At 37.9% G+C, this 16,737-nt stretch overlaps 2 protein-coding genes across 6 annotated transcripts in view; one reads left to right on the top strand and one right to left on the bottom strand.

Annotated features, from left to right (window-relative positions):
* NEMP2 (nuclear envelope integral membrane protein 2) overlaps nucleotides 1-2,636 on the top strand; it is a 64,916-nt gene extending 62,280 nt beyond the window's left edge. The window contains exon 10 of the mRNA XM_081051960.1: nucleotides 1,494-2,636. Within this exon, the coding sequence (XP_080908086.1) occupies nucleotides 1,494-1,508 (15 nt within the window). The 3' untranslated portion in view covers nucleotides 1,509-2,636. The remainder of the gene's footprint in view (nucleotides 1-1,493) is intronic.
* Nucleotides 1-16,737, bottom strand: part of MFSD6 (major facilitator superfamily domain containing 6) — a 61,967-nt gene that overhangs the window by 31,631 nt on the left and 13,599 nt on the right. For all 5 annotated transcript variants that reach the window (XM_081051956.1, XM_081051954.1, XM_081051958.1 and 2 more), the window contains one exon: nucleotides 9,759-11,368. In XM_081051956.1, the coding sequence (XP_080908082.1) occupies nucleotides 9,759-11,317 (1,559 nt within the window). In that variant the 5' untranslated portion in view covers nucleotides 11,318-11,368. The remainder of the gene's footprint in view (nucleotides 1-9,758; nucleotides 11,369-16,737) is intronic.

Genomic DNA, 16,737 nt, shown 5'->3' with positions numbered 1-16,737 from the left:
ACACCCACCCCATCATGAGGGCCCATCCCCATGATCCTATCTAACCTGACTTCCCAAAGGCCTCAGCTCCAAATACCATCACACCAGGTGTTATGGATTTGGGGGGGCAGGGCACAATTCAGTCCATAGCAACATGCTTCTCTATTCTTCATATCCCTACTCTCTAACTCAGTGAGGAACCTACCCTGGGGCTCCATGAACCTTGGCTGCAGGTTCTCAGGAGCTCCACCCCAGGCCCCCAGGAAGTAAACATGGCCTTTCCACCAATGGAGGATATCTGGCTCTCATCAAGCCACTGTAAAGTGAATATAATAAAACTTAAGTGTTTTGCAGGGTGGTTGTAACAATAAAAATATTTATGAAAACTATAAATTGTAAAGCCTACAATAATAATATTTCCATTTACTTTTATTGGTGATTAAGAAATTAGAAATGGAAACAATGATTTTGTGATTTAGCCTATCAGGAAACTGAGCATAAAATTGTTCCCTGTAAAAGATGCAAGAATTTTCTCTGTGGAATAAAATATATCCTAGCTATTAGTAGTATTCCTGAGGCAAGGCAATAAAAAAACAATTCTCCGTTCAGGCATTTGTTATTAAAAAAATAATAATTGATTTGTTTGCCAGTCTAGTCTTGGTTTATTTTCCTTCTAAGTTTACCCTGCACTTACCAGATAAGTACTAGGCACAGAAAAATCATACCTAAGCCCTTATGCTATTTTGGGCATTGTATTCCCTCCAGCATGGGGTTTTTCCAGTCCCACTGAAATGCAGGGGTTCCCGTTCCTAAGGGGGAATAGAGGCTCACTCTATGATGAAGGCCTTTTATTATGAGGGAACACCATCAAGAGGACATTAGAGATATATTCATCGAGACTTCCTGTTCTGGCTTAGAACATGCTTAATAAATACTTATTGAAGAAGGGAATACCAACAGTAATAATACTACCTACTGTTTATAGTTGAGCACTCACTATGTGTTATGCATTAGCTGATTAATCTTAATAAAATAACGATGCTATGAAGTTAGGTACAATTGTTACCCCAATTTTACAAATGAGGAACCTTAGGCTTAATGAAGTTAAACTGCTGACATATCCAAGGTCAGACGTGGTAAATGTGGGTTTTCAATCTAGGTCAAGCGCACGCATGCTCTCTTTATAGGTAAACTGGGAAAAAGAAGAATAAAAGGAAACAGGATAGCCACCAGACTACCCAGCACTCCATCCAGGGCTTAGGAAGATGACTGGCTTCAAGGCTAGACTAATGTGCTCCCTTTTCTTTCTCATTCTCCTAAATGGAATGAGAAACCTGGCCAACATCCCACAATCATAACCAAGGATTACCGCCAACACTCCATCACTTAGGGTCCCTCCTCAGTGTACTCAGCAGTAGCATGGTTCAAAGATAAAGAACCTAGACAAATGTAACCTAACACTGATTCTTTCTGATAATGTCTGAGTTTTAATTCTACATGTTATCTTTTTAAAGGAAAGAAAACATTAAGTTACTTCTTGTCTGCTTATGGATTACTATTCAAAGATCTTTGCAGCAGAGAAAAGGCAAAGAAAAGATGCTGAATACTGCAGAAACGAGAATGGAGTGGTATTCTTGCTTCCAGTCGGAAAGGCTTTGGAGAGGTAGGCCATGAAGTAAGCTTCTAAGAACATTTCTTATCCACAATTCAAAGTATCCTACAAAATTATATAATTGCAATCTACCAAATATTTCCATGGATAAGTGGAAATATAATTAGCCAGATTACTTAGGTTTTTGACTTATACAAAAAAAAGCAGTCAATTGACACTGTATGACTCAAGATATTAAACAGCTGGTGCAAACACACATACTTGGACTCACTGTCAATATGAAACTTTATAATCTTTGGGACATCACTTGGCTGTTTCGGTACCTTGGTTTCTTTTTATATAGAGAGAAAAATATAATTACTACACAACTCAGAGTTGTTTGGTACAGTTTGAATACAATTCCTAATGAGATACTGTAAATTTGCACCTGATCTCATTTTAAAGAGAGGGGAATGAGACCTGAAGACATGATAATGATATAAAGTAGACATTTAATCATTTATATTTATGCTACTTAAGGAAAAATGTGTGGGCGATGTGCATATTAGGGGTGCAAAATTTCAATGTTTACTTGATATATTTGGATCCAGTATGTCTCTTTAAACATATACAGCTATATACACACACACGCATATGTACTTGGTTCTTCTACAGGATAATTGATCCACGATAAGTAGACTTAAGCTTCAAGCTATTTTCCAATAGAAAATACTAAAAAAAGAGTTGAGAATAATGTATCTAGTACAAAGAATTGAAAATTGTGAATAGTTTGCCATATTTCCTTAAAGAAATGAAATATTACAGATAAAGTGTAGGTTCTCCTTGTCCTCTTTGTTCCCTGTCCCAGTTCCCTTCTTTTTATGTCCTGTCCAGAAAACTAGGGCTAATAATGAATTTGGAATGTATTTTTTCTCTCCAAATTTAAATGTCTTTCTATACATGTAGGTATGTCCATAAAAATATGTTTAACTTTTGAAATGTGTCGTTAAAATTTGCATAAATGTACCAAACTGCATCATACTAAAACTTGCTTTTTTCCCCATTCAACTTATTTTTGAGAGTTTTCCATGTTGACATATTGATCTAGTCTCTTCCTTCTTACTTCTGCATAATATTCCATCCTTTGACTATACCATATTGAGCGTATCCATTCCCCAGTTGATGGATATTTAGATTGCTTCTCTTTTCCACTATCAGAAAGGTGCAGTAAGCAAGTAAGCATCCTTGTACACATCCTTCTACACATGTATAAGAGTATGTCCCGGTATATACCTTAAAATACAATTTTAAGGCCATAGGAAATGTCCAATTTGAGTAGTACCATAGGCCGCTGAATTAGTCTTCACAGTTGCTGTCCAGGTAATGAATTTGTGGGGGCTGTCTTTACTCTTGTCTGGTGCGTACATCAAAGACTATCACCTCGACCTGTGAGACGCTGAGGGGGGCCGTCCACAACCACAAAAGCTACAGCTCAGATGGAGTTCTCTGCTCTTTAATTCAGTGAGTGCCTCAGTCAACGCAGCCACCAAAGGTGGAAGAGAAAACAAACCAAATATGACACCAATAACTAAACTCCCTGGCTTCACTTAAACTACTTTGCAACAATGGCCTTTTGTTCTGAACTATGAATAGCTCAATTATCAGTAATGCTGTTATTAAAGAGTCAGCCTAATAGCTATGACATAATATGGTAATATCTTTCTTTGCAAAGATGTTCTTTTCAAGGGACTATAAAAACCAAATTATACTCTTTCAGTTCTTGATCATAAATTCTTCTACTTTTGAGACTCTACAGCTTATAGTTTAATAATGAGAATCTTTATTTGAAGTAGCTAAGAGGCTCTTCCTATAAAAATGAATATCTAAGTCTTTGAAGGTAAAGAGGAAAGGAATAGAAAAACAGAAATTTACCCATGTACAAATAATAATAGCTACAATTACAGTCATTCTGTATGCCAGCTATGACAGCGATGGTAGCTTATAGTCACCAAGTCGTAAAAAAAGGCATGAAGAAGAACATAAACAATTTACAGTCATCATAAATTAGGGGGAGAAAATTTCAACTTGACCGAAGTGGTTTGAGGGGGAATGTTATTTTGAAAGCCACAAACATCTTAACTTTGCAGCCTTAACGATCTCTACACTTCTAACAGTATAGCAAGCCACTGTATTTTTAATCAGATTCAATAGGTCTTGTGGTTATCAGCAACATAATGTATCAGAAGACTGACAGGGTAACAGTGAAAAAAAAAATGAACTGAACTCTTACTATATGGCAGTCACTGTTCTAAACAACTGCTATGTTTTATGTCATTTAGTCATAAAATAACTAAGAGGTAGGTACTACCCTGTTTTCCTGAAAATAAGACCTAGCCGGATAATCAGCTTTAATGTATCTTTTGGAGCAAAAATTAATATAAGACCTGGTATTATATTATATTATATTAATTATATTAATTATATTAATTATATTATAACCCAGTATTATGTTATATTATATATTATATTTATTATATTACATGTTTTCTATTCTATTATACACAGTCTTATATTAAAAAAAGACCGGGTCTTATATTAATTTTTGCTCCAAAAGACACATTAGAGCTGATTGTCCAGCTAGGTCTTATTTTCGGGGAAACACGGTAACACTATCCACATTTACAGATGACAGAGATACGTAACTTGTCCATGGCCACACGGTTCCAAGTGGGAGAGCCAGCCTCTGACCCAGGCTATCTGACTCCAGCTGTGTGTGTAACCACTGTGTGCCACTGCCTTTCATGAATAAGGACTGGAAGAAGCGTTCCCCTAGGAAGAGTGGCTATTTCCATTCTCTACTTTTCTTTCCATTTTTATGCCTTCTGTTCCCTTTATGTTTTTCTTTCCCCTAATTATGTCTCTGGTCCGCTTACACACACTCACAGAGGTGTGCCTGGTTCAGACGATGGCATTGAAGCACTGAGAAAGTCAATTGCTCTTGAAGCACAATGTAGACACAGGTTACAGTAAATACCATACATCACAATCCTCATAGCACAGAATATTCTTAAGTATGAGGATGCTTACTTTAAGCAATAAAACATAGACCAAAATTTCAGCAAGATCAGAAACTTGGAGTAAAATTTTGGACACAGTCGTTCGTAACTGGTCTTCTTCAGCCCATTTCTCGTCTTCCATCACAATCCATGCTTGTTGATCTTAGGCAGGTTCCTGGATTTAACCGTCCCAGATCCTGTATCCCCAGTGCTAACCTCTCCACTATGCTGCAGGCTTATAATATCATCTGTGCTACACATTCCCATCTGGACATTCCAACTTCAAACTAAACATACCCAACACTGAGTCCAATGGCTCACCCAATTCTGTATCTCTGTCCTGAATTTTCTATTGGATTTAGTGGAACCGCCATACCCACTCTGGAAACGTGGAGGTCTCCACCTCACTTCCTACATCCAAACCATTCCGCCAATTTTACCTCCCAAATCCATCACTTCCCCAAACTGCTATTGTTGCAGTTTAGGCCTGCATCACCTCTCACTTGGACTATTTTAACAACTTTTTCAGTAGGCTCCCTGCTTCAGTTACCTACTGCATTGGAAATAAGTGAAAAATCTATGGCCCTCCTCTGCTCTAAACCCTGCTGTGGTTCCCTCTTGCCCCCAGGATAGAGTACATGTTCCTCATTCCAGCACCCATCTGGCTTTCAATCTCCCCTCTCATTTCCAATCCCCATCCTTTTATGCTCATCCCTAAATCCTATTAATCTGGGACTCTCTAGGTCTAAATAACTGTTCAACTAAATTGAACAATATACAAGGTTTTGATTTTTAATAACACAGCATAATACTTGCTCTTTTAGAGCATCATAACTTATAATTTCAAATTTACCATAAAAAAATAAGTCTTTAAGATATTTTTATTGTGGTAAAAGTCATTTTTAAAGAAGAAATAATACTTCCTTAAGAAATGAGAAGGAAAAAAAAATGTTGGTTAAGGTCCACCATCTTTTTGGCTTTTAATCAGGAACTGAGTTATTCTTTTTCCATTCTGTTCCTTCATTGTGGTGACAGAAGTCCTCCTAAGCAGTTAAGGATTGTGTATGAGTCAGGATTTAATCAGAGAAACAGGTACCAACCAATCTATCTTAATTTGGAGACTTTGTTAGATAGGTAATCGAATTGCTGAGAAGCCTGAGTATGCTGAGAGAACCACAGGCAGCCTCTACAAGGTCTAGGTTAGAAGGATGAAGGGAAGGGTTATGTTATCTGAGCTCAGGGTCACCCACAATGGACAAAGCCATAGTGAGATGCAGCAGCTACCGTATCAGAGATTCCTCCTGACAGGGCGGAGGACTCCTGAGTTGAGAAGACACGAGACTCTGGGGAGCAGGGCAGAGTACCAGAGAAGAGACAGCTCTGTAGACAGAGCTGCAGAGGGTTCCGAGTCTTCAGCTGAGTACTGATCCACACATGCAGGTGAGGAAACTACCGAGGCCAGGGAAAGAACCAACTGAAAGGATCAGAGGGAACAACCTCCAAAGCTCACACAAGCAACTGCATGAGCTAGGGTTTCCTCTCCACTCTCCACCTCCAGCTGTGCCTCCCCCAGCTCAGTGCTTGTCAATTTTGGCTGCAAACTAGAATCAACTGGGGACCCTTCTAAAGTATGAATGCCTCGACACACCCCGAGAGTGTCTAATGTAATTGGTCTGGGTGCAGTGTGTGCATTGGGAGTTGTAAAAGCTCTCCTGGTGAGTCTAATGGTTAAATACCACCACGTGAGCTGAACCCAGGCAGAAGCCAGGAGACCAGGCCCTGGGAAAAGCAGCCTGCAGAAATCAGCACTCTGCCACGCATAGTGTGGAGAAGCTCTTAGAGCCAGAGGATCCAGCATCAGCAAATACGGCACAAAGAAGTGGGTAGAAACAAGGCAGAGTATGAGGACAAAGAAAGAAAGACGGAATGAAAACATGACCATGATCCTCTCCAGATCCTTCAGTGGCTAGCTCCAATTCAGCTTACTCTGAGCGGCCTTCCCTAATCACACAGTGTCCTCCTTCTTACAATGCTAATTGCTCTTCCTCCAGTGACAAAACATTTATCCCTTACAGCCTCCCATTGTCCTCAGCTGGCAGCCCAGTATCTTTATCTGTTCTGCGTCTTCCTGCAGTGCCCCACCAGCAAAGCCTGTGTTCTCCTTCTCTCACTGTTTAGATTATGTCTTTCCTTCTTTCCCAAACTTGACTGCCTAGCTCATTTGGATACTTAGCTACAATTAAGTAGTAATTAATGACTAATAATGGCTAATATAGTACCCCTTCCAGATAACATTTGCATGGCAAAACTGACCTCGAGTGTAAGAATTTCTTGGCAAAGTCAGAGTTGATTGAAATTTTAGTGTGTCCCTTAAAATGTAAATAAATTTAAATCAAATAATATAGGTGATGGCCTAATATTAGATAGTAATGATTTTCAAATTTATTAATCAAATGATTAATTGCAATGCATTTTGATCACAACCCTACCCATGGCTGTTGAAACACTCAGCAAGGTGAATATACCCTTAAGATTCATTTACAGTTCTAGTTAAAGAAGTCTAGTTTTTATCTTTACAAAAGTTAGCCTAAAACTATACTTGCTGTAAATTCCAAAGTCTTGTGATTTCAATTCAAAAGAAATTTACCTGTTTTTAGTGGAAATATTAAGCATTATCCTGTTTGCTTGAGAAAGCCACTGCTCAGAGAAGGACAAAATCCAAGGTTAAAATCAGAAATCATTTACTCTGTGCGTGTGCGTGCGTGCGTGTGTGTGTGTGTGTGTGTGTGTGTACTTAGATTAATAGGTTATTCCCTGAAAAACTGGGACCAAACTATAGGAGCTGTTAAAAATATTAAGTGGATCAAGATTAGACATGATATTTAAAAAATATTTTCTGGTATGAATTTTTATAAAGAATTTGTGGAAAATCCACTTTTGACTACCTTAGGGTATTTGCACTTTTTATGGCAGTGCTGACTCCTAAAACTCCCACTGTGACAGCCACAGCATACTGAAAAACCATACATGCATATGTCAAAGCCCCAGAGAGAGCCCTCATGACCCTATAAGGACAACAAACTACGAACTCATAGAAAGATAATTCCTCTTCATCAACTATTTAGTATATATTTTTTCAATGAAAAGATTAAATTGTCACCACCATACTTTCTAACCCCCAAGTCTCAACCACTACCATATGACTCGGTTCCCAAAAGTCTCACCAAAAACACCCCGTATTCATTCTACCTGATTATGTGGGTATAATCTCATTGCAGCTATCGGAATCCTTTAAAGGATCATTTACCAACAGAGGTAAATGATCACAAATTTATGGAATCCTAGTAGGCTCTTGGGAGCAACACTGTGACCATAAGAGCCTTCTTCATCCATCACACTATTAAATAAAAGAAGGAAGATGCTTTTGGCCCAGAAAACCAGAAAATTAAGTTTAAGTAAGCTTTAGGTTTTCAGTAATGAATAACTAATAATGCTTAGGAAAGAAAATCACAAGTGTAAACTCATGTAATTTCCAAAATTAGTTGTAAACCCGCTAGGATTTTATCATGAAAATATATACCTCAGACAAAAGGAAAAGACAGAAAAGAAACTTTTTTAGCATGTGAAAATAACTTAACAATTTCTTTGAAAATAGAACCTATCTGCATACTCTGTACTGAGTCAACATTCAATTAATGCTATTGACCTAGGAACTCTCCTCATTGGTAAGACCTAACTTTGGTTAGGTCATTGGTACCTTTCTGGAAGTAAATGTGATTTTAGTAGCTGAGGTGAGATCCTGCTCATACGCCAAAGCTGAAGTGTCTCATTCATCGTGGTCAATCCACACGCTCAGAGAATGTCAACATGACCTGGACAAGGTTAAAGGGTATTCCAAGTCCTTAATGTTACAAAACTATTTGCAGATTGTTCCCACTAAATGTGCTGTGGGGACACTGTGGGTCTGGGAACCGTCCACACAGTGCCTGACTTTGTTTAGTGACAACAAAGGGGTCAAAGACTTGAGAAACAGAAGGAACTGGGTATACCGCCTAAAGCTAAACCAAAAGAAAGAAGGGAAAAATTCACAATTGTTTGGGGAAAAGAATGATTCTAAGTTGAAACTTTAAATTAGAAAATATTTCCTTCAGTTAGTCAAAGAGAAATTAAAAGAAACAGATCAATGTTTCTCAGATCTTGTCAGTGTCTATTTCTCCCTTCTAATTTCTGTGGTGAGATCCTGCTATCTACTAAAACTACTAAAACTACTAAAATAGTAGTTTTAAAGATTACCACATACACACAAACACATGCAGTGTTTTAGTTATGTTATGTTTAGTTATGACAACTTCCAATTTAGGAACAGACATGCCATATTTTTCTATGATGTAAGAATGCTTATGTGTAGCTGGCTCTATCGTAGGGCCAACAGCAAAGCAGAGAGTTATAAAGAGCAAGGCTGTTGGATCAACTTCATATAAACATTAATGGTGAGAAACATTAGAAGAAACACTAGGCATTTAGATCTTTTGAGTGAAAGGATTACATGGAAAATTTTAGGTAGAAGATTTTTAAATGTCCCATTTCTTCATGGCAGATAAAAATGCAGAAACTCATGTAATAATCAGAAAAAAATTATATAAGAAATTTCCTCCATGTAACGTCATGGATTAGGGATTGTGGTGGGTCACATCACAGTCTTATTAATGTAACAGATGTCTTCATACACCATATATTCAAGGTCTGTGTCAGCAAGCGGCTGAGAAAACCATAATCTTTGTCCACTTAAGCCCTTCTTCATAAATGCCTGAGACAGGTGGACCCTTCAAGGTCTATGGATAATACAGTTCACTAAATTGGTGCTCCTATACCTCAGAATATTTACTGTAAGAGTCTCTTAAAATACAGAGAGGAAGCAGCATATTTTGTTTGTTTTCGATAATCCAACTTGGTTCATTACTTCCTTCCTTGTTTCTATTTTAAAGAGAAAGCACAACAGAAAGCCCCATTCCTACCCAATCCTACCCTCAATACAAATTATTACTATCCTGTAAATGTGACCAAAGGAGCTATAAACTAGGAAATGATAAGGTTCTATTGCTATGGGGCAGGTATAGTAAGCATGTTCTTACCTGATGTGGCCGATCAATTCAATAAGCTTGTGACTAAAAAAATAAGCTGTCAGCTCAGACACGTGACTCAGGACTGAACACACCCCGAAGAGGGTTGTGGTTCCATTCAGATCTTCCAAATGCCAGTAGAGAAATGTGAACACGAAGCCATAGCCAAAACCCATAAACCAAGCCACGAACAACACTGAGCCATACTGCACGCTGCAAAGCAGTCTGATTAAGTCCCAAAAGCTGAAGGCCTGTGAGTGGCTCGTCGTGGTTGGTGTCTCCTCAGAGGACTCTGTGGAGCTGTTCCTCTCCACCTGAGGGATCTCCACCTCTTTCCCTTCATTTTCATTATTTTTGAAGTGGTTGTAGCGGAACCGGAACTGAGTAGCCACGATCAAGGCCATAGTCATGAGAACTCCAAAGACAATGAAGACGATCTGGTAGTTGCGGTACTCAGGGGCCTTACACCCCTTCCCGTCAATGAGCACGTCTATGTGGGTGTAATCAATCCCGATGCCCACGGACAGCATCGCCAGGCCCCAGCCCAGGGAGCCCCACATGCGCTGCAATCCATAGCGGTCTCTGTGTTTTCCCAGATACTGGAGTGTTACTGTGTCCACAATGGTGACAGAAGAGGCACTGAAAAATTCTCCTATTATGACAACTACCAAGATTACCAAGAATATAGCTTCTACTTCTTGTTGATCATAAACAAGAGTGACTTGGTCAGAAGGTAAAGATTTGGTGGTAGTGACAATAGCAGTGGTTGTTGTCTCCCTGGTTACATTTCCTGGTGGGCCAAGGGTTGCTGTGCTTGGGCTCAAGGTCAAGTCCATAATCTGGTCTGTAATTTCATCTGTCTGAGGTTGCAGAGTGGGTGCACTGGTCTTGCTTGGAGCTGTCGTAAAGATGACAGCTGTGCTATTGGACCCCGTTTCTAACATCACTGGCCCATTGGAAAGAAGCAGGTTTCTTTTCTCACGCGTTCTTGGTGAAGTGATCATGGAAGAGATAATAGAAGAATTCGTTGGCAGGATCGTCAGCAGGTGACTTGAATTGGTGGGGCGAGCTGTTGGGGGTATCTTTGGTACACATCTCAAGGTAGCAGGTTTGACAAATCCAATGCCCAGATTGAATAAAACCCAACAAAAGAGAGAAAAGAGGAGGACAATTTTGCCTTTTTTAAAGCGATCTGCAACTACACCCCAAAAGGGGGCACTACAGAATTCAATGAAGTATCGAATACCTACTAGCAATCCACTCTGGCTTGGTGACATTCCCAGTTGTTTGTAATACACAGGCAAAAGTGGGTAAAGAGAGCCATATGCAGCGTAAAAGAAAAAATAAAAGACCTTGGAAATTAGAAGATCATTGTTTATTTTCACACAATGTTTCTCTATCCAGTCTATATCCTCCTCAGGAATAGCTGCTGTTTCTGTGGAGGAGGGTGTTTCATTTGAAGGTGGTTCTGGTTCCCTGGAAATACCATTAAAGGGATCAGCAAGCACATATTTTCTCTTCTGTTCCTCTTCATCATCAGTTAAGATGGCAACTTTATCATCTGTCGCCATGGCTTGTCACCACCATCAGAAAGTTTGAACTTCAAAATTTTAATTGTTGATCTGTAAAGTAAAATTTAAAAGATGGCTTAGTAATGAAATTGGTAACATTCAAACATAGAGTTTCGTCTTACAGGAAACTGAGGAGTTTCAAACTATAGCTGCAAACAACAATTGTATGAGAGAAGTCTCACCATTTATCATTTTCAGCCACGCAATACTGATTTTAAAAAATAGCTTTAAAAAAACCAAATATTCTTTGTGATCACCGACTGACTACCCACCAATGTCAAGTTTATAGCTCAGGTTCATTCTGAATCTTCTCATTGATTCCTACACAAAATGTATAAATGATAGGGATTATGTCTAAACCAAATATAGGGAATTAAAAATTGTATTTATACTTCCTTGGTTTTAGTGTTCAAACAAATCCACTGCACTGTGAAGTCTAGAATTTTCAGAAAATAAAGGTAGCTAAAACCATTCAGTTTCTTGGAAAAAATAGGAAGAAACTCTTAACCACAACCCCAAATTCAATGAGAAACGGAGCCAATTACACCCTTGCAACAGGACTTGGTCTCTACAGGCATGACAAGGACATCCTGGAAAGGAAACAGCCTTCATGTTGATTATATTACATTCATTTCTCCAAATATGCTCTTATGGATTGCAGTTTAAGAAAATATCAGAAAAGAAATAGGTAGCATTTGTTGAGCACTTACTCTGTGCCAGGTAACATTTAAAGATCTTTATATGCATTAGTTCATATTCCTTATGATATCTCTAGTATCTTCTCCATTTTGCAGATGAGGAAAATGAGGCACAGTGAGTTTAAATAATTCATAATTGGTAGTCAAATACTACAGGAAAAGAATTGTGGCCCCACTCCTACCCCCACCAGTACCACCAATAAAGGTCAAGTGGGGAGCGTAGACTTCCACCCTCCCCAGGCTAGAATGGGCCACCCCGATCCTTCGGCTGAGGTGGTGTCAGAGGAAGCCAAGTAAGGAGCTAGGACTTTCACCACTGCTAGGTGGCGATGACCATATCCCCACAACAGTGTCAGGGGAGGCCGCTTGGGAAGCCTGGACTTCCACCGCACCTAATAACAAGGCACCCTTCCCTTTCCCAGCCGGGGTGGTTTTAGGGGAGGCCTAGTGGATAGTAGGACTTTCACCACTGCCCAGCACTAACAAGGCCACTCCCACTGTGGTGTCAGTGGAGGCCATGTGAGGGCAGTACTGAGGCACTGCTACCCAGAGGCACTCCTACCCTACCAGCCAGAAGTATCAGTGGGGGCCTAGTATCAAGCCAGAACACCCATCTCCACTTCATAATAAGGAGCCATTCACCATCAGGTGTCAACATAGGCTGAGTGGGGAACCTGGAATTCTACCTCTACCTGGCAGTAATGAGGCAGCATCTCCCATTCCCTTGCTAGAGCAGTGTCAGAAAAATCCAGCTAAAACAGAAGGCATGAAACAGATCAGAATCTCACAGTACCCAAAATGTCCAGGTTTCAATAAAAAATAGTGTATCATACCAAGAACCAGGAAATGAAGGTGGACAATCAATAGATATCAACACTGAGATGATAACAGAAATGTTAGAATAAACTAACAATGACTTTAAAACAGACATCTTTAAAAAAATGCTTCAACAAGCAATTATAAACATGCTTAAAGCAAATGAAAAGATAGAAAGTTGAAGCACAGAAATAGAAAGTCTCAGCAAAGATATATAATATATAAAGAAAAACAAAATGGAAATTTTAGAACTGGAAAATATAATAACCAAAATATAACAAACTCAATGGATGGACTCAAGAGAAGAATGGAGGAGACAGGGAGAATCATGAACTGAAAGACATAATAAAAATTACACAATCTGAACAACAGTGAGAAAATGACTGAAAAATATTAACAGTCTCAAGGACCTGTAGGACTATAACAGAAGATTGAACATTCATGTCATCAGAATCCTGGAAGGAGTCCTTGAAGAAACAGACTGAAAACTTCTCAAATTGACAAAGGAGATAAACCTAAAGATTCCAGAAGCTAAATGAACTCCAAGCAAAAGAAACCCACACCAATACACAGCATAGGTAAACTTTGAAAACCAAAGACGAAGAAGAAATCTTGAAAGCAGTGAAAAAGGAATCATAACTTACCTATGAGGGAAAAACAATTTCAACAATCACAGATTTCTTATTAGAAGGAAGGAGAACAATATTTAAGTACTGAAAGAAAAGAATTGTCAACCCAGGATCCTATATTCAGAAAAAAGACAGTCCAAAATCCAGAAAACTACAAAACAATGTCCCTGATAAATACAGACTCAAACATTTCTTAGCAAAATATTAGAAAATAAAATTTAGGAATATATAAAAAGAATTGTACACTATGACCAAGTGGGATCTATTCCAACTTGGTACAATATTTGAAAATCAATCAATGTAATCCACCATATCACCACACTAAAGAAAAAAAAATCATGATCCTAATTAACTGATGCAGAAAAAGCACTTGACAAAACTAAATACTCATTCATGAAAAGTCTTAGAAAAATAGGAATAAAGAGGAAATTCCTCAATTTGATAAAGATCACTTACAAAAATCTGCAGGTAATAGTATACTTACTACTGGTGAAAGACTGAATGCTTTTTTCCTAGGATAGGGAAGTAGACAAGACTACATATCTGGTCTTACCACTCTTATGTAACATAGTATTGGAAGTTCTAACCAGTGCTAAATAAGGAAAGAAAAGGAAAAAAAAATGCATGCAGATCAAAAAGGAAGATATAAACTGTCTATTTGAAATGGTCGGCTATGTAGGAAATCCCAAGAAATCTCTAGAATCTTCTAGAACAAATAAGTGAGTCCAGCGAGTTCACAGGATACAAGATAAACATACAAAAAAAATCAACTGTGTTCCTATGTGCTGGCAATGAATTCATGGATACCAAAATTTAAAATACAGTACCACTTATAATTGCTAAAAACATATAAAAATATTTAGGTATAAATTAACAAAACATATATGGGACTTTATGCTGAAAACTACAAAATGCTGATGAAAGAAATAAAAAAAATTAAATAAATGGAGAGACATACTATGTTCATGGCCTGGAACACTCAACACAGTAAAGATTTCAGTTCTCCTCAAATCTGTATATAGGTTTAACACAATCGCTATTAATATCTCAGCAAGCTTTTTTGTAGATATACACAAGATTATTCCAAAAATGTTATGAAAAAGGAAAAAGGAATTAGAATAGTAAAGCAATTTTGAAAAAGATTTATTATACAGGTACACATTGATCAAGATTGTGTGGTATTGGCAGAAGCATAGATCAATAGAACAGAACAGAGAACCCAGGAATAAATCCACAAATATTCCCGACTGATTTTTGACAAAAATGCAAAAGCAATTTAACGGAGGAAAGATAACCTTTTCAACAAACGGTGCTGGAGCAATGAAACATCAATAGGTAAAAAATTAACATCAATCTAAATCTCATGCTTTATAGGAATATTAACTCAAAACAGATCATGGATTTAAATGTAAAACTATAAAACTTTTAGGAAAAAAACTTAGAAGAAAATCTTCAGGTTGTAGTGCCAGGCAGAGAGCTCCTAGACTTAACACCAAAAGCATGATTTATAAAAGGAAAAATTAATAAATTAGATTTCATCAAAATTTAAAAGTGTTACTCTGCAAAAGACACTACTAAGAGGATGAAGCTACAGACCAGGAGAAAATACCTGTAAGCCACATATTCAACAAAGGACTATTATATACAATATGTAAAGAATTCTCAAAAATCGACATTAAAAAACCAAACAATCCAATCAAAAAATATACAAAAGACAGGTAGAGACATTTCAACAAAGAGGGTACATAGGATATATAGATGCAAAAAAACATATGAAAAGATGTTCATCATCATTAACCATTAAGAAAATGTAAATAACATGGTCTATCACTACAACCTGTAAGAAAGGCTAAAATAAAAAGAGTGACAATACCAAATTCTGAAAAGGATACAGGGAAACTAGATCACTCATGCATTTGCTGGTGGGAATGTAAAATGGTACATCTCTGGAGAGCAGTTTGGCAGTTTCCTATAAATCTAAACATTGACTACCACATGACTCAGCAATTGCACTTCTGGACATTTATTCCAGAGAAATGAAAACTCATTTCATACAAAAAAAACTGTACACAAATGTTTATAGCAGCTCGATTCATTAATAGTCCAACACTGGAAACAACACTGATGCCCTTCAATGGATGAATGGTTAAACAAACTGTGGTACCTCTATACCATGACATATTATACAGCAATAAAAAAAGAACAAACTATTGCCCACTTAATAACCTGAATGGATCTGCAAGAATTATAAAAAGTGAAAAAAGCCAATCTCAAAAGATTATATACTATATGGTTCCATTCATATTATCATACTTGGGATGACAAAATTGTTGAAATGGAGAACAGAGAAGTGATTGCCAGGGGTTCAGTAGGGAGTGGAGGCAGGAGGGAGGTGGAGGCGGCTACAAAAGGGCAACAGGTGGGATCCTAGTAGTGGCAGAAACACTCTGCATCTTGACTGTATCAATGTCCGTCAGTATCCCCGTATGCTATTGTACTGAAGTTTTGTAAGACGTTACCTTTGGCGGGGAGTGAGCACAGGATACATGGGTTATCTCTGTACTATTTCTTACAACAGCATGTGGATCTACAATCATCTCAAAAGAAAAAGGTTAGTTTTAAAAAGCCCGAATAGGGGTTAGCCCTAGGAGTAGTGACTGGGAAGGGTTCTGAGGGTGCTGATGTTTTTGTATCTGGGTCTTTATTATATGATGTCTTCACTATATAAAAAGTCACTGAACTATATTACTCTTCAACAAAAAATGAACTTAAGAACTTAGAATATGAAGAAGAAAAAAGGAATAGATGAAAGTAGGAGAGAAAAGAACAAAAATACAGACTCACTCAGAAAGTCAATATCTAAAAATACAGTAAAGTCCAAGAAGAGAAAATAGAAAAAAATTAAGAAAAGGAAACATTTTAATTCAAGAAAAATTCTCAGAACTAAAAGATATGAGCTGTCTGCCTGAAATGAGCTACTGGATACAGCACAATGGATAAAACACACCCTAGTCAAAGCACGTCATCAAAATTTCAGAACACTGGGACAAACAGATAACCCCACAAACTTTCAGAGAATACAGTGTGTCACATACTAAGGATCAGGAGCCAAAATGGCTTCAGATTTCTCAACGATAATATTGGAAGCTATAACCAGCCAAATAATCAAGTATATGGGTAAATTAAAGACATTTTACCTAGTCAATTTCTCAAAAATATTTACCTTTCATAATACCCTTTCACAGGTTGTGCTCCACCAAAATAAGAGAATAAATCA

Source organism: Rhinolophus hipposideros (genome assembly GCF_964194185.1).
Source record: "Rhinolophus hipposideros genome assembly, chromosome: 6".
NCBI lineage: Eukaryota > Metazoa > Chordata > Mammalia > Chiroptera > Rhinolophidae > Rhinolophus > Rhinolophus hipposideros.
The sequence above is the reverse complement of the archived record's forward strand: the minus strand, read 5'-3'. Positions and strand labels throughout refer to the sequence as shown.